The sequence below is a fragment of the Pipistrellus kuhlii genome, unplaced genomic scaffold, assembly GCF_014108245.1.
Source record: "Pipistrellus kuhlii isolate mPipKuh1 unplaced genomic scaffold, mPipKuh1.p scaffold_m20_p_1, whole genome shotgun sequence".
NCBI classification, from domain to species: domain Eukaryota; kingdom Metazoa; phylum Chordata; class Mammalia; order Chiroptera; family Vespertilionidae; genus Pipistrellus; species Pipistrellus kuhlii.
In genome coordinates this window covers 99,341,554-99,365,951 of record NW_023425404.1, presented here as the reverse complement: position 1 = coordinate 99,365,951, position 24,398 = coordinate 99,341,554, and the positions used below count along the sequence as shown (strand labels likewise).

The following is a 24,398-nucleotide window of genomic DNA, read 5'->3' as shown; positions in this document are numbered from 1 at the left end:
GAAGTCTTTTTTTTCAAATCAATCTTTATTGTTCATATTATTACAAAGGTTCCTCATTTCTTCCCCCCTCCACCAGGTTCCCACCCCACCCTCTGCACCCTCCCCACCCCCCATTGTCCTCATCCATAGGTGCACAGTTTATGTTCAGTCTCTTCCCGCATCCACCACTCCCCCTTTCCCCAATAACTGTCAGTCCACTCCCCTCCCGTATCGCCGACTCTACTACAATCAACAGCTAATATCAGGTTTTTCAATCTCCTTTTTTTATTGTTGTTGTTGTTGTTGTTTAATTAATTAATAAGTTTTAAAATCTAATAAATTTAAACCTTGTTTTTTTCTGCCCTGGGAATTGAGAAGCAAACTTGTTTACATGTAAACTTGCCCTTAGGCTATCAAAAGGTGTAGCCATTCAACTGTAAATGGACACATTGTTTAAAGATAGCTGCTGGTTGGAATTGGATTACCTGTTCTGGGTGGGAAGGGCTTGTCCTCCCCTTTCTCCATTAAAATTAAGGTGTTAGGTTTAAAACTTCTTTTTGGCAAGAGACCTTAAACTTTCAGAACTTTAAATTTTTCAGATAGTAAATCAGTTACTTAGCATTTTCTCAAATCAATAATACCTCCACATGCCCAAGGATACACTTCACACAAAAGACATTTCCAAATAGATCAACCAACCTCATCCAGGCCCCGCACAAGGCACTCACAGATCAACACGCCAGCGCTATACTAACTCAACACATCCAGATCTAAGTCTTCATCGCTTGATTCAGCAGACCCTCAAGTTCCCCCAAAAGTTTCCAGCCATGTCTGCGAGGCAGCCCTAGGGCGGGGGCAGGTGAGGAGCGAGCTGCTCCAGGCCTGGACGCTCCCGACCTGGCTGTTCCTGGCCTGGCAGCTGCTGCTCCGGGCCTGGCTGCTCCCAACCCAGCTGCTCTGGGCCTGGCAGCTCCGGGACCGGCCGCTCCGGGCCTGGCCACTCCCGACCTGGCTGCTCTGGGCCTGGCTGCTCCCAACCCGGCTGCTCTGGGCCTGGATGCTCCCAACCCGGCTGCTCTGGGCCCGGCTGCTCCAGGCCCAGCCACTCCTGGCCTGGGTACTCCTGGCCTGGCCACCCTGGGCTTGGCTACCTCCACCCCAGGCCTGGCTGCCACTGCCCCAGGTTTGGCTGCTCAGGGCCTGGCTGCTGCTGCTCTGGTTTTGGCTGCCACTGCCTTGTGCCTGGCCACTCTGGGCCTGGCCACCGCCGTTCCAACATTCTGTCCTTTTTTTAAAAAAAAATGCATTTATGTTGCAATGTTGGCTGCTGAGTTGAGTTCTGACTTAGTCTTCGAATTTTCAAGATCTTCTTTGTATTCTTTCTTAAGTAATTTTACTATCTTTTGCTCTCACTTGATTTCTTCACATTGAAAACTTCTTCGGTTTCTTCCTCCTTGTCCTGGAAGCTCAGCAGGCTGGCCTGTGGCACCCCTTTGTTCTCCGCGGGCTCCTGTGCTGCTTCAGCCTGTTGCAGGGGTCAGCGCCGCCCAGGAAGCAGCCCCCAGCCTCGGCTCCGTGGCCCGCGCTCAGCGGTCGAGGGCCCAGCAGCACCGCCCCCCTGGGGTCCCCGTCTCCCGACTCCTTGCCGGCACCCTGCTGGTCGGTGTCCAGCAGTGGCTCCTGCTCCTCATCACATTCCTCCCAGTCTGGAGCTTTTTTTCTCCTTCCCGCTAGGGGAGTCTAGCATCAGAGTCAACAGACTGTCCTCTGCACGCAATGTGTGCAACCCCGGAGCCTCTGCCCCTCGCCGTTCCCCTGGGACTCCGCCTCACAGCCCCATCTCCCTCTGTTTGAGCCTGGGTCCCCAGGATCTGCCCTAGAACTGGGGTTCAGAGCAGTCAGAACTGGGGCCCAGCATGGCCGGAGCTCTTGTTTCCTTCCCGCCAGGGCAATCCAGCATCAGAGTCAACATTCTGTCCTCTGCACGCAATGTGTGCAGCTCCCGGGGCTCCGCTTTTCGCCGCTCCCCTGGGATTCCACCTCACAGCCCCGTCTCCCCCTGCCTGAACCTGGGTCCCCAGGGTCTGGCCCAGAACTGGGGTCAGTGCTGTTGGTTCTGGGGTTCAGCCCAGTCGGGGCTTTTATTTCCTTCCCGCTAGGGAACGCCAGGCAGGCACCCAGCCCTCTCCTCCTCTCCAGCTCCGTCCTCTCCGCGCACACGCGCAGCATGTCTCTGTACCTTAGGCTTTTTCAGCTTCTCTGATTTTCCTTCTGGTTCTCTCTTTCCTTCTTGTAGAATTTTCAGTCAGTCGACTACCTGTAGCTCTGGGCAATGTCCATTTTATATTTTAGTTGTATTCCACTGAAATTGTTGTGTGCGGCTGCGGTTAGGTGTTTACCTGAGCAGCCATCTTCTGTTTCTGAACTCTTAACAGAAAATTTTATGAACATAGCCTTGGCTTCATCTCTACCTTGAATCCTTGCTTTTCTAACAGGGCCTTAGATTTGATCTTTGTCCTGAGGTTGTACTTTACTTTGAGTATGTTCTGCTGGGAGAAACTAAGGATGAGAAATAGTTTCATTTTCAGATCTTGTTCCTCTAAATTCTGTTTGAAATTGAATAGTTCCTTCTCTAGTATAGCTTTGTCTACCCATACTTTATGATTCACAGTTAAAAGCAAACAAAAAACAGTTGACCCATTCAACATTCTATCTCCAAATCTCCTAAGCAGGATTCATCAGTTCATTAAATACATAATTATCCACATTATAAAATTTTCTAAAGCATGTGCCATGACACAACAAGGTCCTCCATTATCTTCCAGTAAAATTTTTCTTACTTTTCTTTAAGTCCTCATTGACACCTTCCTCCATGTCCATGAGGATTCTACTAACAGTCTTCTCAAAGTCCTTTCAACTTCTCTCTGACATCTTGTCACAAAGACAAGGCCACATTTTGGGTTTTTTACAACAGCACCCCAAATTTTGTCCTACTTATCTAATGTTGTTTAACTACTTCAAAAATAATTTCTTAAACCAATGATTTCATTATATCTCACAATTAAAAGAATCAGGAATTTAGGCAGGTTTTGGCTAGGTTATCTTTCCACTCCTAGTAAATGAGAGGCTTAGTGGGGTTCAAGACAGCTTCACTCACATATCTGATGCCATGGCAAGAGTGTCTAGGCTGCTTGGCTTCTGTTGACCAGAATGTGGCCTCACCAGCCTGGTAAGTTTTTGCTGGAGGATAAGGACAGTAGATAACATAATAAATGTGAGAAATCTGTCAGAAGGCTGATGGACCTCTTTTAACACTTACCAACAAAGTTTATAGATTCAAAGCACAAATAAAATGTTGGAAACATAATATTAAAAATAGTCTACTAATAATAATATGAGTCCCAAAATTACCTATTAAATAGATCAATATCTGTGTATGTTTAAAGAAAAACATTACTATTAAGTACTTATATGAAAAATTTGAATTGATTGTAAACCCATTCTCATTATTACAAAGAATTTCAACCTTACCTTGTTAGTGAAACAGTTACTAGATTTAGAATACAATTTTTAAAAAATCAAATTATCTAAATTCTGATTAATGACAATGCTGTGAATTGAAGAAATGCAATCGAGAATTCATTTCTCATGCAAAAACTGGGCTAGACTTCTGAGTTTAGTTCAACAAGGCCATGCAGATTTTGCTTTGTAACACTTGCTGTTACAAACCTGAGTCCCCATGTGAGAAGACACCATGCTAGAGAAGCCACATTCTGGTCAACAGAGATAACTGAGCCCAGCCTTGTCTGTCAATAATAACTATCCACAATCTGAGGAGCACATTATTAATACATCTTGAAGAGGATTTTGTGTACCCTTTTCAAGCATAAAACCTAGTATTAAGAAACCATGTTCAAAATTACCAGGTGGCAGAGTTTGGAAAACTGTTCAACAATTAAATTATAAAATTTAATATATGCATACCCTAAACCCAGTAATTTCACTCCTACACATATTCTCAACACACATACGTACTATAACACATGGACTAGAATTTCAAATTAAAACCTCTCATATTAGCCAAAAACTAGAAACTGCCCAAATGCCTGTCAACAGTAAATAGGACAAAAAACATTATGTGCTATTTACAAAATAGAATACTAAACAGTAATAAGAACAATCTACATGGAACAACATAGATCAATCTCACAACCAATGCTGAGAGGGGGAAAAAGCTAGACACAAAAGGTACATATTGCATGATTCATTTCAATAAAGTACAAAAATAGGCAGCCTGTGCTAATAGAAATAAGGGAAATGGTTACACTTGGGGCAGCAGGTAATGACAGGAGTGTGAGCTTGAAGTATTGGTAATGTTCTGTTTCTTGAAAAGAGAGCTGGTTACATGAGTGTGGTAGTTTAAAAACATGTCCACAGATCCTTAGACACTTCTCCCATCAGAAGGTGAAGTCAAATTCCTTCCCCTTGCTGAAACCGGTTTGACTCAGTGGATAGAGCGTTGGCCTACAGATTGAAAGGTCCCAGGTTCAATTCTGCTCAAGGGCATGTACCTTGGTTGCGGGTACATCCCCAGTAGCGGGTGTGCAAGAGGCAGCTGATCAATGATTCTCTCTCATCGATGTTTCTAGCTCTCTATCCCTCTCTCTTCCTCTCTGTAAAAAATCAATAAAAATATATTTAAAAAAAATAAAAATAAATAAAAATATATATTTAAAAAAAATAAATTCAAGCCTTGGCCAGCTAGCTTAGTTGTGTAGAGTATCATCCTGATATGCCAATGTTGAGGATTTGATACCATGTCAGAGCTCATATAAGAATCAACCAATGAATGCATAAATAAGTGGAACAACAAATTGATTCTCTCTCTCTTCTCTCTTCTCTCTTCTCTCTTCTCTCTTCTCTCTTCTCTCTCACTCTCTCTCTCTCTCTTTTTTCTTTCTCACCAATAAATTTTTTTAAATTTTAAATTGTGGCTATGGTAAATTTTTAAAAAATTAACTCAAAATATATCATAGACCTAAATATACAGCCTAAATAAGAAAAATTCTAGAAGAACACAGGTAAAGGTCTTTGTGAGCCTAGAGTAGGTAAAGATTTCTTAGAAATTATACTAAAAGCACAACCATTAAAAAAATAGTTTGAACTTTATTAAAATTTAAAACTTATGTTCTTAAAAAATGTACTGTTAAGAGAATGGTGTTGGGGGAAGCCACATACTGGAAGAAAATCTTTGTAAAGCCTATATCTGATAAAGAACTTGTTTCCAGAAATATATATAGAACTCTGAAAGCAAACAACCCAGCTTTTTTTTTTATCCTTATCCTAGGACATGCTTAGAGAGAGGAAGGGAGGGAGGGAGGAAAGTAGGAAGGGAGAGAAAGAAACAAACATTGATTAGTTGCCTTATGTATGTGCCTCAACCAGGGATCGAACCCACAACTCAGGTATGTGCCCTGACTGGGTATGAAACCAGCAGCCCTTTGGTACACAGGTAGATACTCAACCAGCTGAGCCACTCTGGCCAGGCACAACCCAATTTTTTTAATGGAACAAAGATCTGAACAGATACATCACCAAAAAAAGATATACAGATGGCAAATAAGCTCATAAAATAATGCTCAACTTCATTAATCACTAGGAAAACTCAATCCACAAGATATGACTATATACCTATTAGAACAGCTTAAATTAAAAATGATTGACATACCAAGTGCTGGTGAGGTTATGGAGGAAATGAAACTTGAATACCCTCCTAATGGGAATGTAAAATAGTACAACCACTCTGGAAAACAATTCAGCAGTTTCTTACAAAGTTAAACATACATCTTCCATGAGATCTAATCATTCCACCTCTAGATTTTTACCCCAGAAAAAAATAGAAATAAACAGGGTTGGCCAAAGTAGGCTTACAGTTGCATTGTAATATTCCAATAAAGCTACTCCAATAATCATAACCTGCATTTTTTTTTACATATAAACAACTGTAACTCTATTTTTGCTCATTCCTGTATGTCCATATAAACAGTTGTATACACTGTTCATAGTAGCTTTATTGGTAACAGCCCAAAAGTAGATGCAATACAAATGTCCATCATCAGGTAAGTGAATAAATAAATTACAGTACATCCACATAATAATGTAGCAAAAAAACTAAAAGGAATGAACTATTGATACACAGAACAACGTGGATAAATGTCAAGATAATGATGCTAAGTATAAGAAACCAGACACCACCCCCTAAAAAAAAATACATACTGTCTGATTCTACTTATATAAAACTTTAGAAAATGCAAATGAAGCTATCATGATAGAAAATGGATCAGTTGATGCTTAGGTGTGGAGGCAAAGAGGGATAGGGGAAAAGTTTAAAGGGAATGAGAAAACTTGAGGATGATGGATCTATTCACATGATGGTTTCAAGAGAGTATACATATGTCAAAACTTATCAAATTATATACTTTAAGTATGTTCTATATATTTGTCAATTATACCTGGATAAAGTTGTCTTTTAAAAAACTGCAACTCAGGTATCAGACTTTAAGGGGAGCAGAAAAGAAGCAGAATGAAAATCTGGGTTAAAGGCTTCAGTGAGGTTTGTGAGTTATCCAAGTATGCAAGGAATTCATGATTTCCCTCCCTAGCCAACCTTCAGTCCAATTTAATGGGCCTTGCTATATCTCATATTCTCCAGAAATGGTAACAACCACCATTATTGGATCTGTTTACTGGAAGAGAATGACCCAAAAAGTATAAAATGAATTCCATGTCTCATGAGAGATTGTCAATTAAACATATAATCCAACTTATAAACATTTTAAATAAATTTTTACTTGCAGAATGGTTTTAATATTGAGAGTGAACTTTTTTGCACGTGAATTCCAATACACACTAGTTATTTAATGAGCCTAAGTTTCCTCATTTGTGAAATACCATAATAAGAAAAGGCAGAAAAGAGCAGACTTTGACACAATTATTAATTCCTTTGGTTGAGGCAGAGCCATCTTTCTTCCCCTTCTGCTCTGAGAGATATCCATTTATTCCCACCTCCACCAGCAGTAATTAACTTCATAAGTCAAGCTTCTCTCCCAGCCTTCATCCTTCCATCACAAGACTCCTTGAGAGAGGTCTGAGGTCCACAGTCTGGCTGACCATCACATTGGTCAAGATGGCATTCCTCTTCCACTGTGACTAAGGACCACAATGATGTGCTGGGCTGACAATGAGCTCTCTGAATTGTGTGTTCTAACCATTGCACTTCACTTTCCAGACAATCATCTGTTGAATGACTAGATAGGGAAAATCTCAACATTATCCCATTTCTAATTGTAGGTGGAGTAGTTTTCCAAGGTGGACTGTGCTCTACAGAAGCAAAGCCATGTGGGCTTTGACTCTTAAAGAAGAATACAAGAACCAAGACCTACTGAACAGCTATTATGGTTGAGCCCACAGACTACAGCATTAAGCAACTCGAGGTTAAATTTTTGGCTGTCACTTCGTGTGTAGAGTCTTATCATACCCAAACCAAAACATTTTCATCAGGAATTAAAGCTATCTAATTTATTTAGATGGTGTTAACTTCTATTATAAATTACAGCATTTTGACCGAGCATTACCTTCAACACTGCAGACAGCATTTAATACACTAATTCAAAATTTTCCTAAACTTATATAAAAAAAAAACTTGAATAATTAAAAACAAACTGAGAAAACAAAGCTTTCCCCCTCCAAATTAAGAATTTGAGAAGGCAAGATCTAGCTAGAATCAAACAAATCAAGGAAGGTCCAAAAATGGTACAGACCTCAAAAAGCCTAAGGGGCTTGGCACTCAGCTCCACCTCCGTGCAAACCCCGCCCACTTGGACAGCTCCACTTTTCCTCCGACACTGGGACCACGCCCCGCTCTACGAGGTCCCGCCCCCCGCACCTGATCTTCGCTCCCATTGGGTAAAGCTGAATGCGGTGTACACCCCCGACACACGAACATCTGACGGGGGCGTCTCTGCGCCTGCGCAGTCGCACCGCCGGGCGTCTGGGAACTGGGGGCTGGGGGAAGGGAGGCGGAGGTCAGGCCGAATCTTCCTCCGTAATAAGCAACGCGGCCCGCGGTCCTGGCTCGGTGGATCCCGTCGGGTCGGGCCTGGGCGCCGGAGCTGCCGTGGCTCCCGCCGCGGCGGGTGCGATGGGGGCCGTGCCGGAGCCCACCGCTCTCGCCGCGGGCGGCCGAGGCAGCCGGCGGTTCTAGTCCATGCGGCGGCGGCGGCAGCGGCGGCAGCCCGGGCTCTCCATGAGCGAGCGGCGGCGGCGACGGGTGCGGTGGCACCGGCGGTTTTCGGTCCCCGAGGAGGTACGAGGACTCGGCTTCCTGGCGGACGGAGGCTGTCGCGGGTGGAAGCCTCCAGCCCGCTGCCAGCCGCCCCGGGCGCCCTGCGGGCCGCCGCCGGGCCGCGGACCCTGGCGCCCAGCCTTTCCCGGCGGCTTCTGTCCGGGGACCCGCCCGCATTGCGGAGCCGGTGCCGGCGCCGGGCCTCCAGGGGCGGCGGGCGGGCGGGGGCCGGGCCGGGGCGGGGTGGGCGCGGCCGGGCCGAGCTGGGCCCCGCGCTCCCCTCCCCGAGCCCGCGGCGGGGCGCGCGGCTGTTTTCACATTGTTTCAGAGCGCGGCTTCCAGGCGGGACCTGCAGGACTCCGAGCTTTTAGGGAGTGCGGCCTGCAGTTCCTTAGGGAAATGGTCTGGTTTCCACACCAGTGTGGAGTACAGATTGTCACTCTTGGAAATGACCGCAAAAAAAAAGGCGGTGCTGTGCCAAGGAAATCCCGTAAGAGATCTGAGCAGTTCAGCATGTTTGTTCAAACTGGAGGGCCTGTTGAGGCAGGAAAATAAAGACAGCAGGGTAACTCCTCCAGGGTTTCTAGCACAATGCCTAAGGAACAATCTTAGGTGTGGCGAAAACAAGTCAGGGCTTTGCAGGCGTTTCTTCATCTTTTTAAGTAATTTTTAGTTCCTTGGGACACATCACACAATAGTGTTGATACTAGAGTAAGTGCCGTCTTGTTCCTCCAGTCCTCTCTACCCCCTCTTTTTTTTTTTTCCCTGAAAAAGGCTAAAGAAGTTTCATTGTGTGTGTGTGTGTGTGTGTGTGTGTGTGTGTGTATATATATATATATAATTGTAGTGTAATCCTCTTAAGTATAAATGTTGCTTTGTAGAGCTGTAGTTAGTTACTCTTCATTTGGTCATACCCAAAAGATAATTTGGAAAATAGTACTAGAGATTTACCATTCCTTTTCAGTGTGGTATGTAGGAGTGTGAACTCAAGCTCTTGATCCTATGACTTTGCTACAAAGTTCTTTAAAATTCAACAGAAATAAATCAAACCATGAAATTTATTTTCATTTTTAAAGTATTTGAATGCCTTATGATTTTTTTTTCAAATCTGTTCTGGATATGTTAGTTCTTAAGAAGAAGAAACTGAGTTTGTGTTTTCCTAGGTTCCAGGTTTACCACACCCTCTTATTCCTAATTGGTTGACTAGAGCCAACCTGTTACTGACTATATATAAACATCTACATTTCAGACTAAATATAGTATTGAATACTTTAGAGTGGAGGATATCTTTTTTCAAGCCAAAAATACCGTGTGTTTATATATCATAACTGAAAATTTTAGTCTAATACTGTTGTAAAATCAACTTCAGCTAAATTTTTCGCACAAATAAGATATACAGGCCCAAAGTATTGAGTGTTGAATTCATGTTATGCTTGGGAGGGTGTGGCACTTGAAAAAAATGGTCAAAATAAGACACTGACCGCAGTCACTCACTTCTCTTTTCCTATTCCCAAATGATTCCTTTTTTTCACGAAAAATATACTTTTCCATGAAAGTAATATATTAGAAAGTACTATGATGTTTTTAGATGACATTTTTATCCCAAATAAAGCAGTTTTATATTGTTTTATTAAGACATTGTTCTTTAATTTTTTAAAAAATTTTGTCCTGCATACCATATATATGACATGACCATTTTTGTTAGAATAGTCAGTGACTTTAAAAACAGAATACTTAGAGCTACCCTCAAAGTTGGGGGAAGGATATGTACCAATTCAAACAGAGAGGACACCTCATTTCATTCCCAAATTGTGCAGAGAAGGGAATCAGGATACTTACCAAGTTCTGAATCAAATCTTCACAGCATGAAAAAAAAAAAAAGGAGGGGGTGTGGTCTTCACAGCATGGCCTCAAATTGTAAGGATATATAGCATGTCCTAGATTGTAAATAAAAATCCCAAAGTACATACAAATAATATTTGTGTTAGCTGTGCTACTATTCAATTCAGTTCTCACAATTACTCTTCCTACGTTATCTTTCATAGCTAATTGGTCATCATTCTGTAGCCTAAATAAGGGTTCCATTACAGTTCTCTTTATAAGTAAAATCACACATATTAATTAAATGAAGCACAGCTTGTATTTTGGAGGGTGAAAGAAGTTTACATTAGGAATACACAAAACCAAATTTAGATTGTATCATTAAATAGTTTTACCTTCATTTAAAATTTAATACAGGGTTTTCCTATATCATTGGAAAAAATCTGTGGTATAATATAAAGCCTCTCAAAAAAAAAAGATTGCAGTTTCTTTTCCCCCCCATCTTTATTGTTGAGAGTATTGCAGACGTTTTCCCCCCTGCCCCCCCGATTTTTCCCCCATTGCCCCCCTCTGCCTGGTTTCCACCCGCCCTAGGGCTTCACCACTCTGTTGTCTGTGTCCATGGGCAATGCATACATGCATATAATAAATTCTTTGGTTAGTCTGTTCCTGCCCACTCCCCCAGACTCCTTACCTCTAAGATTACCTCTGAGATTTGCCAGTTTGTTCCATGTTTTCATGCCTTTGGCTTTATTTTATTCATCAGTTCATTAGATTCCACATATAAGTGAGATTATGTAATATCTTTCTGACTGGCCTATTTCACTTAGACTAATAGTCTCCAGGTCCTTCCATGCTGTCTCAAAGGGTACGAGATCCTTTTTTATCCACTTACCTACTGTTGGGCACTTAGGCTGTTTCCACATATTAGCTATTATAAATTATGCTGCTATGAACCATAGGGGTGCATATATTCTTTTTTGAGATTCTTAAAATATATTCCTAGAAGTTGAGTTTTCCTACATCACAGATAAAAATTTTCAGTATAATTAATATAAAACCCTATCAAATAGCATTCAGTACCTCAAAAAAAAGATGACAGCCTCATAAGTGGTCTTTTCAAAGAATATGTATATTGCTCCCAAAATGACATAGCTGGAATTGTCTTTTTGTTGCATTGAGAGGCCATCTAACCAAATTAAATCTTTAGTTTATATATCTAATCATATATATGTTCTTTTAATTTTTAAAATGCAGGATGAAGACACTGTTTGAAGAGATCAAAGCATCAATTAAAAATAACTATAATCAAGATCGCTCATTTTGGAGGCCTGTTCTTCCTTGGGGAGGTGTTTTTACTATCAAAGCTGGCCGCAAAGCAGTATCCTGTACACCACTCTATGTTGAAATAAGACTGAAAAATACCTGCACCATAGATGGATTCTTGATGTTATTATATGTCATTCTTCATGAAAATGAAAATTTTCCCAGGGAACTCTCTCTTCATTTAGGTAGAGAGTTTGTAGACTGTTTTCTTTATTTAATGGACACCTACAGTTTTACAACTGTGAAGCTACTTTGGATTTGGGACAAGATGGAAAAACAGCAATATAAATCTGAAGTTCATAAAGCTTCATTAATAATTGATTTGTTTGGAAATGAACATGATAATTTTACAAAAAATCTCGAAAATCTCATGTCTACCATACAAGAGAGTTACTGTTCCAATTGGCGATGCCCAATTCGAGTGCAGGAAGATCAGCAGCGTACAATTAATATAAAGTAAGTTTTTCTAAAAGTCTTTATCTGCTCTACAGTTTGTTTTTGTCACTTTTTTAAAAAAAATGATTTTATTTTGTTGTTAATCCTCACTTGAGGATAATTTTCCATTGATCTTTCAGAGAGAGGGGAAGAGAGAGAGGAAGACAGAGAAACATCGATGTGAGAGAAACACATCAATTGGTTGCTTCCCGCCTAGGTCCCAGGCCGGGGAGGAGCCTGCAACCAAAGTTCATGCCCTTGACCAGAATCAAACTTGGGACCCTTTGGTGTTATTATATGTCATTATAAAGAGCAGGCCACTGAGCCAAACCTACCAAGGATATTTTGTCACTTTTAGAAACAGTATACAACTTTTTTAATGAAGTGCTATAAATGTAAATATATAGTCAAAGTACTTCTTAAAGTACAACACTGTAATTACACATAAATCAACCACACAAATTCAAGGTTTTTTAGTCCAATGACAGAAATATCCAAACATTTTAGAATTTACTTTAGAAAACCAACTGATAACCATTTTGCTTGCAAAGTAATGAATTATTCAGAGTGCAAAATATATTGCCCTTGCTCTGAATTACTAATGTGATTTTATAGATAGTAAATTTCTGCATCACAAATGTAACCTCTTGAAGAACATTATCCAATATATGTTTCCAAGATCATTCACTTTTAAATAGATCTTTGCTGAGTGGGCTAGTTCTACATGAACAGGAGGATTGAGCCATGGCCAGTGTGGCTCAGTTGGTTGGTGGCAGATTGATTCCAGGTCAGGGCATATATCCAGGTTGTGGGTCCAATTCCCCATAGGTTCACCTATAGGAGCAACTGATCTCTCCCTCACTCCCTCTCTCCCTCCCTCCCTTTCTTCCTCTAAAATCAATTTAAAAAAAAAGATTGAACATACTCAATGTACTTTGAATAATTATAGACAGAAATCACAAACTTGGAACCTTAACACCTGGAGATGTGGCTGTAAGGAGCATTTTCACTGATTAGGAAAGGTTCTGGTAGCCTATTTTTGGCTTTCAGAACGAAGGCAGACCTCCAGGCTAGTAAATGTCAGGGAGGAAGGCCAAACTGGCAAGCCCTAGTAGAGTGTTAGGAAACATTAACACCCCCAAGGGGCATGAGCTGGAACAGGGATAATTGTCAGTGGAAAAAAACATGACCGAAAAACAAACCCAAACACATTGTTGTCAGAAATTGTATTTGGCCCTATGGTCCAGAAAAACAGCCTAATAGATTGTTCTCTTTGAAGGATGTATCTCACATACAGTTCATATTTCTTTATTGCACATTTACTTTAATATTATACCAGAAGCCCGGTGCACAAAATTTGTGCACTTGAGGGGTGTCCCTCAGTCCAGCCTGCACCCTCTCCAACATGGGATCCTATGGGATCGGGCCTAAATCGGCAGACATCCCTCTCACAATCCTGGACTGCTGGCTCATAACCACCCTTCTGCCTGCCTGCCTGATCCCTAACCACTCCCCTGCCAGCCTGATCAACCCAACTACCCTCCCCTGATGGCCCAATGCCCCCAAATGCCTTCCCCTGCCGGCCCTATCACTCGTAACTGCTCTCCCCTGCCAGCCTGATTGCCCACAACTGTTCTCCCCTGTTGGCCTGATTGCCCACAACTGTTCTCCCCTGCCGGCCATCTTGTGGCCATCCTGTGATGATGTGAGGGCAGCCATCTTGTAGTGGTCTAAGGGCCACCTAGGCTTTTATTAGTATAGATTAGGGGTGTCGAACTCAATCAGAGAAGGGGCCAAAATCTAAAATCCAGCCTAAATCGCGGGCCGAATGGTTTACTGAACAGTTATAAACTGTCATTGTGATGGAAACGCAGCGGAGTGCAGTGATGACAGCGTGGTGCGGGCCACATTGCAAGGCCTGGCGGGACGGATTTGGCCCACGGGCCTTGTGTTTGACACATGTGGTATAGATCATGGAACACTGAAGATACTTTATTCTTTTTAGAGTCAATGTCTCTATTTTTCTGAAAAATGCTTTGTCCATTTTCCTGTATTGCTGATTGATATAAGGATGTTGATTTTCAAATCTTATCTGGCAAGAAAGTTTTATTACTTTAAACCACATTTTAAAGCATTTCAGGAATTTGTCTTTTTTTTAACTAATATTTTAATCTGCATATGTTTTGGAACTATAATGAAATATTTATGGTAGCATATTAATGCTAATATTTTATGTTTCTCAATAAAATATTTTTATCATACTCTACTTTTTCAAGCTTTTGCACATTTTATTTAATCCTATATTTAAAACAACTTTTGAAATATGTAGGAAAAAGTTTTTTAACAAATCAGGTAAGTGAAGCCAACAGTGGCTGCAACTTAGGCTGGCAATTTTAGTAACAAATCAGCTGCTTTCCTGATTCTGGGTCCTAATTTCTCTCTTCTGTTGAATCCTCTGGAAATTTTTTTTAAAATATATTTTATTGATTTTTTACAGAGAGGAAGGGAGAGAGATAGCGAGAAACATCCATGAGAGAATCATCAACCAGCTGCCTCCTGTGGGGATGTGCCTGCAACCAAGGTACATGCCCTTGTCCGAAATCAAACCCAAGACCCCTCAGTCTGCAGGCCGACACTCCATCCACTGCACCAAACCTGTCTCAGCTGGAAATTTTTTTTAAAGTAATAACAACTGCATATTTCAGCATTAGTTTACAGAAAGATTTAATATTTCTTGGCAAGCTTCATGCATTGACATTTATTAAATTTAACTGGTTTCTCTACTATTTACAAGAAGTACAAAGATGAGTAACAGAGGTTATTCTTTTATTGGGTATGTTAATAATGAATTGACCTGTAAATTTTGTAACCCTAATAATGTATTTGCCTGTAAAATGTTGAAGCAGTTCTTACATGCATTTTGCAATTTTTGTAGTCCTCCCCAAGAAATTCCACATGGAAACTTGATACGACTGGCTGTGGATGAGTTATTCTGTTCTAGGATTGAACTGTGTGAAGAGCAGGGGTGAGTATATGATAGACATTTAAGATGAAAGTATTCTGTGTTTTTTATAAAGAAACCTGGACTGATATTTTTTTTATGTTAATACTATATGAAATAGTTACTCATAAGTATTTAGGAAGTCTAACATTTTTAAAATCTTAACACTTCTAGTTTCCTATACTTCTTCTGCATTGTCATTACCAAGTAAAATATAATACTACCAGAGGCCCAGCATACAAAATCATGCACAGGTAGGGTCCCTAGGCCTAGCCTGTAATCAGGGCCATCCCCGCTGCCACCCACCCCGGTTCCCCGTTTACCATCCAGCGATCGGAGCCTGCAGCCTGGGGGGAGAGACCAGGAAGTCTGCCTTCTATCTGCTTGTCAATCTCCAGTTCTGCCCTACCACCACCCACCCCAGTTCCCCGTGGTTTCCTATTGCCATGATCAGAGCCTGTGGGCGGGACCAAGAGGTCAGCCTTTCCTCCCACTCACCAATCCCCGGTCCGGCCCCACTGCCAACACTCACCTGTGGTTCCCCATTCACCATCCGGCGATCAGAGCCTGTGGGATGGGGGGAGGACCAAGAGGTGGTCAGTGCACCTCATGGCAACTGTCAATTGGTCCTTATGCCATTATGATCACTGGCCTTTTGTTATATAGGATAGTTAATTGATGAATACAAAGCAAATGCCTTTTCTTTTTTTCCCCACTGCTGAGTAGGTACAATAAAACCTTGCTTAACCGGAACCCAGATAGTCGGCACCCTCAATTAACTGGATTTTTTCTGCACTCCTCATTTAGGAGAAAGGTAAATTGTAACCACAAAATTTAACACAATAAAATGTTTAAAAAATAGAAATCCAAAGGGGCAGAAAGAATATATTCATCCCAACCTCTTTATTTCTATATCTACATTATTGTACAATGAGAATAAATATTGAGAATTATGATCTTACAGCTAATTAATCACTGAAGAAGGAAAGAATAAAATATTTTCAATTAATTGTACTTAAGTTCAGAGAGTGAACTCATGCATTTTAGCAACCAATACTACAGCAAAATGGTTTTCCTGTTAATTTAGTTTAGTCAGTGATGTTTGTTAACCAAAATATTATACCCTGAACATTCCGGTTAATCGAGATTTTACTGTATAACTGTATTTGTTGTATTCTAATCCATATGCTTAATACCTGATGTTGCTAAGAAAACAGAATTTGCTTCATTCAATAGCAAAAGGAAGCAATTAGAGGATTATATGCAGTCTAAAGAGGCCTGTAATCCTATTTTCCCATCTCTGTCATTATTTCCCTTTGAAACCATCTTAAAGAAAAATGTATCTAAAAATCAAAGCTACTCACTTTTATAAGCCTAGATAAAGCAGCTAGCTTTTCCTTGAATTTTAAAAGTATCAGAACTTGTGAACCTTTGGAAATAGATATACAAAGATGTGCAAAAGTAAATTTACAGTTTGAATGCAAATAAATAATATAATCCTATCTAATAAAAAGGGAATATGCTAATTGACCTTCATACCATCACAAAGTTGGCAGCACCCACAGCCAATAAGGAGGGAATATGCTAATTGAATGGCCATGCCCTCAAAGATGGCAGCACCCACAGCCACAAGATGGCTGTGCCCAGTCTCCTCAGCCGCCCAGGGCTCAGGCAAACCTTGGATGGTGGCTGCCCAGCCGACACCCGAGGTGCAGGCAAGCCTAAGATGTCCAGTCTGAGGTGCAGGCAAGCCTCATGTGACAGCTGCCCAGCCACCCAAGGCTGGCCCGAGGTGCAGGCAAGCCTCGAATATTGACTGCCCAGCCATCCAGGGCCACCCAAGGCTCAGGTAAGCAGGGCCACCTAAGGCTCAGGTAACCAGGGCCAGCCAAGGCTTGCGCTGCTGGCAGTGGCAGCAGCAGAGGTATGATGGGTTGTTGCCTTCCCCTGATCACCGCACCCCAGAGGGCTCCCGGACTATGAGAGGGGTAGGCAGGGCTGAGGGACGCCCCCCCTCTAGTGCATGAATTTTCATGCACCAGGTCTTTAATCTGTATACTAAAAGCCTAAGCAGCCATTACAGTAGAATGACCAGAATGACTGGTCAGTATAATGCACACTGACTGCCAGAGGGCAGATAACACAGGAGCTGCCGCCTGATAGTCAGTGCCCTCAGCCAGAAGCTGGGCTCATGGCTGGTGAGCACAGTGGCAGGTGGTAAGGAGTGAGGGCTCCCAGACTATGAGAGGGCACAGACCGAGCTGAGGGGACCCTACCCCCTCAGGGCATGGATTTCGTGCACCAGAGCTCTAGCACTAAATAATAATAGAAGAATAAACTGTGTTTGTGTACTTACAACTATAAATCTACTTTTGCCTACCTTGTATAAGCTATTAATATGGTTACATTATTATTACCCATTCCAAAATAGGTATTTATGCTTATTATGACATGAAGTAATAAAGACAAGACAAAAGTGATAAAAGGCAGCTTTATTCCAAGTTTAATAAAGTTCATGCGTACTTTCAATTTTAGGTGTGGTGGCTTAAGAGAATTCTCCCAACGAGTTTTCTGCCATGGGGCACCTCCTTTTGTTGTCTTAAATATGCAGCATTGGAAATCTGAAGATCTGGCATATGTACCCTATTATTTGGATTTATCTGATCACAAGTAAGTGGGTTTTTTTTGTTTGTTTTATAAAATTAGTGAAAAATAAATTTATTTTATGTTTTTCTGCTATTCTGGTATGACTTTTTGTAGCCCGAAAGGAAATATTATTTAAATTTGTGAATACTGAATAGGATCAGCATCTACTACAGGAACTTAGTTGCTGACAGGGTGCATATTGGTTAGGTGCTTGAATTATGGAATAGAAAGAATTGGATTCAAACCCAGCCCCGCCATTTATAAGCTATGTGACCATGGACCAGAAAGGTCACAAAGCTTATAAAAACAGTTTACTTGTCAGATTTCTTACCTATAAAGCAGAGATGACAACATCTATCTGGGGTGCCTTACTGTGAGGATTTAATTTACATAGCACACGAAAATGTATGGGATAGTATCTATACACTGAGTGGCCAGATTATTTTGATCTCTGAACACATAAAAATCTGGCCACTCAGTGTATATATATTTATATTAGAAGCCTGGTGCATGAATTCATGCATGGGTGGGGTCCGTTCAGCCTGGCCAGGGGGAGGGGACATGGGCGGTTGGCCTGCCTGCTGGTCAAACTCTTGGTCAAGGGAAAAATTTGCATATTAGCCTTTTACTATATAGGATGTACACTGAGTGGCCAGATTATTATGCATTCAGAGATCATCATAATCTGGCCACTCAGTGTATTCAGTAAACAGTAAATTCTGATTATTAGTGGTATTTCAAGTCAAAGTAGTGTATAGTATGAAGTCATCATTTAAAAATAAAAGGTTACTACTCTCTAGCCGGGAACCTCAGTTGGTTGGAGCATTGTTTAAATGCTCCAAGTTTGCAGGATTCAATACCCAATCAAAGCAACTTTAAATTTTTTTTAAATAAAATGTTACTATCATTATTATAGATAAAAATAACTGCATACATTGCCCTAACTGGTTTGGCCCAGTGAATAGACCATTGGCCTGTGGACTGAAAGGTCCCAGGGTCGATTCCGGTCAGGGGCATGTACATTGGTTGCAGGCACATCCCCGGTAGGGGTGTGCAGGAGGCAGCTGCTCGATGTTTCTCTCTTATCAACGTTTCTAGCTCTCTGTTCCTTCCTCTTTATAAAAAAAAATAAATAAAATATATTTAAAAATAATAAAATAAGTTTAAAAAATAAAAAAATACAAAATAACTGCATACAAATTGGGACATACAGGGTTCCTTTAACTTTTTTCTTTAAAAGTTTTTTGTGTGTTTTCTCTTACTTAGTAGAACCATATAGGTTATGAATTAAGATTTTTTTTTAAATTCTTAAATTACATCAATTTTTTAAATTCCTAAATGTTTTATTCCAAATTTCCTATTATAGTACATCAGTTTTATAGATGGATATCTCAATTTTTTTTCTTAGTTAAGAATTTAAGGAATGTTTCTCTTAAGAACAAAGCATTTCAACTTTCTGCTACACTTTGTCATTGAATTTACAGGTATTTGTTGGAAGGTGCCACATTATTTAACAAAGAGGAACATCATTATTCTGCAGCTTTCCAAATTGATGGACATTGGATGCATTATGATGGCCTCAGAAATGTGAATTTAATTTTGTTAAATAAACCCCCAGAGTTTCTCCTCTTGTCATCATTGGTTTATATTCGAGCAGCAGAGAAATAAATATAGACTGATGCTAAATTTAATTGTTTTCCCTCATGCCCATTGCTCCCTAAGATGAAGGGCTTTTATTTTGTATGTACTTGGTATCCAAGAAAAATAGTTCAACTATATTAGTTTCAGAGGTGTATTTTCCAGTGTATAGTCCCAGGTAAATATTTTATATGAAGAATCTATGCAAAAATGTTTGTATTTCTTTTTTCTATATCATGGGTTATTTTTATACAAGCATATTTTATGTTGAGAGAAAATATATCTTTGTATTTTTTATTTATATTTACCTCAAAGGTTTTTTTACAATTCTGTCTGTGAATCTAAGAAAATATTTGTCATTGAATTATCAAAGTTTTTGTTTATATTCAACTAAAACCTGGGTACACGTCACTGTTTAAGTTTTTATAAATTTCACAGTTCAAGATACATCTGACTTTATTTCTTTGCCCTACCTCATTATAAGCCAAAGTGCACTATAGGATTAGTATGTATTTGAATGTACAAGTTATAGATGGCTTAGTCTATTATACCTGTTGTTTTGCCTAATTTTTAAAATTTTTGGTGAGAATGATTTTTCTGGAATAATTTCCTTACAATGGCAAATTCCTTTAACCACTTGCTAAAGTATTATAAATCTGCCAGTGGATTTTAAATGTTAACTAAGTTCCTGAGAGTAATTGGAGTTACTTTTCAAAATAAATTATATAACTAATCTAAACATTTATTTCATAATTAAATGTAATGGAAATTCTCCAGTAGAAATGTATTTTGCAGATAAGACAACCATAAAAAAAATTAGGCAACTGGATGTTTACTAATGTTGGATTGATAGTAGAAATGTACTTTAAATATATACTTAGGAAAAAAAAATGGGTGCTTGGGAATATTTCTTTTTCTAGTAAGTCATATTGGCACAGGAAAAAAAAACAAATTTTTGTAGTAATATCCACTAGCTCCCTTATAAATAGTAAATTGGGAAGATCAGGCTTTGATTTGCAATAGAAATAACTAGAATTGTATAGATAACAGAATATTGTCTTTCTCTTCAAAGACCCTAAGATCTCTCCTTCTTTTGTGATGTAAAGGAAAAAAATAAGTAATTTTCTTAAGAAAAATTACTTTTTGAAATTAATAATTTTTTTGTGTTTACATTTCATTTCTACCTTAGGCTTTGAGTTGAGATTGAGCGCAACATATTGGAGATTTCTATATGATAACCCAGGTCACTGCCATATACCAAATTGCTAAGTTTTAATTTTGTAAATTAAGTCTTAAATTGGCATAGTGCCATGTAGAGAATTTGCCGAAGAATGGATAAATGTGAGTGAAACTTTGCTGAGAATGCCTCATTTTGAGCAAATACTATGAAAATTCCTTTTTTACATAAGATTAAAAATACTGATTTATTTTACAAAAAAACTTCACCGCAGAGTTTGTTTAAATAGTTCCCCATGTGTATTTAAATAGAATTTGATTTGCAGTAAACTTTTCTGGAGACAGCTTATTGCATGAATCAAAGTATACTGAAACACAAATTCTAACATATTCATAAATGAAATCATTAACAAAATTATTCCTACTGTAGATTTATTTTTTTAGGAATTGCACTTTATTTGGAATGATGTTAGTTTATCACAAAACAGTGACTTACCTACCTCACAGGGTTGTTGTGAGGAATTAGACATTTGTTAAAAACTTGACTACCTTGAACATGCTAATAAACATATTTTTTCTACCTCTTTCATGTACAGGAACGTCTCCCAGATTCTTACTAATGAACTTTTCAGACAAGATGGGGCGCATTCAGGGTGGTATGGCCGTAGACTAATGAACTTTTCAGAACTTTTATTATTTAAACAGTAGCTCCTTGAGTAATGGATTTAATGTATAATGGAATTTAAGTATGTCTTCTGGGCCCCAGATGGCTGGGTTTTTCAGATAATAGGTAGTTTATTTTTATGGTTGATTGATTGGTAGAAATAAAAAATTACTCCCTGGTGATCAAATAGTAGAAAAGGGGTGAAAAAGAATAAATTAGATTATTGGCAGATGTTAAGGTGAGGGCATGGAACATTCTTTATAACCTTAAACACCCTTAGAGAAATTGGGGAGAGGAGGCAAAGATCTGAGGGGATAATCAGAATATATTTTTGATGCCACAAATCGTATACCTATGGGGAAGGTAAAAATGGTTTTTAAACCCTGGCCTCAGAGAGGTATAAAGAATAAATACAGCAAATTTAAGGAGGACTTTCCAATTTCTCTTCATAAAAAGAAACCTTTTCCCTCCCAATTTAACAGATGATCTTATTTAGATGTATTCTTCAAGGTGACTTTTAATTGCTAATTATTAGACTTTATTTAATATCTGAGGCCTTCTCACTCCATCTGATCCTATCAAAGAGGAAAAAGAAACTAAAGATAACTGATTACAGGCAAGCTTTGCATGCTTGCTACGGTAAATTCTATATCTATTACATTTTCAGTTCATGAGCAGCAAACAACTAAGCTATATAAGCCAGATAACTACTATGACATAAACAAAAAGCTGTACTTGTTAAGCATATCAACAGTTTAATTTTATAATTAAATGAATTTATGACAATTATTTGAAAATAATTGTAATACACTATACGAAGAAATAATAAGCAGTTTGCATAAAAATGACTGCAACAAATATTAAACTATAGCCAAAGCAAGCATGTATACTCAAAGAGGCAAAAGTAGGTTTACAGTTGTTTGTATGGGAAATAATACAAGAATAAACTCTGTCTTGCCTACTCACAACTATAAACCTACTTTCCTCACCCCGTATTCTCATCATCCTTTGTTCTCCAACATTTAAAATCAGCATCAAGTGTTTCTGCATTAAAAGCTAAACTCACAAAGCTTTTGACGTGCATCTTAATGATGCCCTACTAATAGGTTCCAACCCACCTAGTGACCCAGGTTCACTAGGGTCACCTGGACAGCCTTTAACTTCCAATTTAAATTTGATTCCAGGGAAAACATAAACTTTTATTCTATCTCTGAGAAATTGAGAAAGAAGTTAGTGGGGAGTCTCTGTAGCAAAATAATTTCTTTATATGCTGATATCTACCTGAGGGGTATATTGGGTTATTTTCCCTCAATGAGCAATCAGTTCTATAGACCTCCATTCTTTCCTCAATGAGGTCTGCTGGAAGCTATCAAGAGGAATTATCTTGAAAATGAAAAAGTGAGCAGCTCTTTGGGGCCTTTAAAAGTGATGGACTGGAACAGGAGCTTGGGAGCAAATGATCTGTGCAGTCAAGTTAGCTATGGTAGAATTAGGAATCTGTTCCGCCCAACCAGCAGCTGAGTGGCTCAGTGGTTGAGTATCAACCTATGAACCAGGAGGTCACAGTTCAATTCCTGGTCATGGCACACGCCAGGGTTGCAGGCTCCATCCCCAGTAGGGGGCGTGCAGGAGGCAGCCAATCAATGATTCTCATCATTGATGTTTCTATTTCCCTCCTTTCCTCTCTGAAAACAAATATATTTTTTTATAAAAAGAAAGAAATCCATCCTAACTGGTTTGGCTCAGTGGATAGAACATTAGCATGGACCAAAAGGTCTCAGGTTCAATTCCAATTAAGGGCACACATCTTGGTTGCAGACTCCTCTCCAGCCCGGGCCTGGTGGGGGCACATTCAGGAAGCAACCAATTGATGTTTCTCTCACATCGATGTTTCTCTCTGTCTTTCTCTCTCTCTTCCACTCTCCCTAAAAATCAATGGAAAAATACCCTCGAGTGAGGATTAACAAAAGTAAATCTGTTCACCACAATGACATATCACCTCACACCTATCAGAAGGTCATCAGTGAATTAACAAACAAGTGCTGGTGAGGATATAGAGACAAGAGAGCCCTCATGCACCTTTGGTGTGAATGCAGATTGGTGCAGCCACTGTGCAAAGCAGTGTGGAGTTTCCTCAAAATATTAAAAATGGAACTGTAGCAAAATAATTTCTTTATATGCTGATATCTACCTGATCACTTTTGACCCAGTGATTCTACTTCTGGGAAATATCCAAAGGAACCCAAAACACTAATATGAAAGAATATATACACTTCTATGTTCATTGCAACATTTTTTACAATAGCCAAGATTTGGAAGCAGCCCTGGCCAGTTAGCTCAATGGTTAGAGTGTCAGCCCCATGCACTGAAGGATCCCAGGTTCAACTCCTGGTCAGAGGCACAGCTCGGTTGCAGGTTCTCCAGCCGGGGTGAGTGTGGGAGGCAACCAATTGATGTCTCTTTCTCATCTAGCTGTTTCTCACTCCCACCTCCTGTATCGCTTCCACTCTAGAAATCAGTGGATAAAAAACCATGGTACACAATGGAATACTACTCAGGTACAAAAATACCTGTACTACTAATAGAGGATTATGCAAATTAACTGGGATGCTGTCATGTAACGGCCAATCAGGATGGAGCTGAGCTGTGGCAGAGAGCTCTCAGCATGCCTGTTATGAGGTCCAAAGGGCATGGAGAGGGAGGGAGAGCAGATAGGCAGTTGGGGGATCAGGCCAGGAGGAGAGAGCAGTTAGGCAGTTAGGGGGATCAAGCTGGCACCGGGGAGCAGTTAGTGTGATCAGGTCAGCAGGGGAGAGCAGTTAGGGCCAGCAGGCCAGCAGGGGAGCAGCTAGGGGCATCAGGCAGTCAGGCAGGAGAGCAGTTAGGAGCCAGTGGTTCCAGATTGTGAGAGGGATCCTGGATTGGAGAGGGTTCAGGCCGGGCTGAAGTACCCCTCTCCCCCACATGAATTTCATGCACCAGGCCTCTAGTAAAATAAAAAAATGATGAGTAGACCTGGTAAGTATTATACTAAGGAAAATAAGCCAATCAGAGAAAGGTAAGTACCAAATTATTTCACTTACGTGGAATCTAATGAACAAAATTAACAAAATAGAAAATGACTAGTAGAGAATAGACTGTCAGAGGAGAGAGAGGTTGGGAGGCTGGGTAAAAAAAGTAAAGAAGTTAAGAAAAAGAAATTCATAGACACAGACAACTGTATGGTAATTACCAGAAAGAAAGGAGGATCAGGGGAGATAGAAGAGAGTATGGGGCTGGGGGGAGGGGAGGGTGTAAGGAGTTGAGGGATTTAAAAAATCTGTTCTTAATTTTATTCCTTGTTTTCTCTTTGAATTCTATAGTGTTAT

At 40.1% G+C, this 24,398-nt stretch overlaps 1 protein-coding gene across 3 annotated transcripts; it reads left to right on the top strand.

Annotated features, from left to right (window-relative positions):
- The first annotated feature begins 8,206 nt into the window (after window positions 1-8,206).
- On the top strand, window positions 8,207-20,959 carry CUNH14orf28 (chromosome unknown C14orf28 homolog). Of its 3 annotated transcripts, none has more exons than XM_036458343.2 (6): window positions 8,207-8,344; window positions 11,402-11,926; window positions 14,841-14,930; window positions 15,633-15,720; window positions 17,442-17,576; window positions 19,037-19,238. In XM_036458343.2, the coding sequence occupies exons 2-5, from the start codon at window positions 11,403-11,405 to the stop codon at window positions 17,529-17,531; spliced, it is 792 nt and encodes a 263-aa protein (XP_036314236.1). In that variant the 5' UTR covers window positions 8,207-8,344; window position 11,402; the 3' UTR covers window positions 17,532-17,576; window positions 19,037-19,238. The 3 variants fall into 3 exon arrangements, with proteins under 3 accessions (XP_036314236.1, XP_036314224.1, XP_036314230.1); XM_036458337.1 differs by lacking the exons at window positions 8,207-8,344; window positions 15,633-15,720 and adding exons at window positions 9,159-10,178; window positions 10,218-10,267 and having other exon boundaries at window positions 19,037-20,959; XM_036458331.2 differs by lacking the exon at window positions 15,633-15,720 and having other exon boundaries at window positions 19,037-20,959.
- Window positions 20,960-24,398: the final 3,439 nt, after the last annotated feature.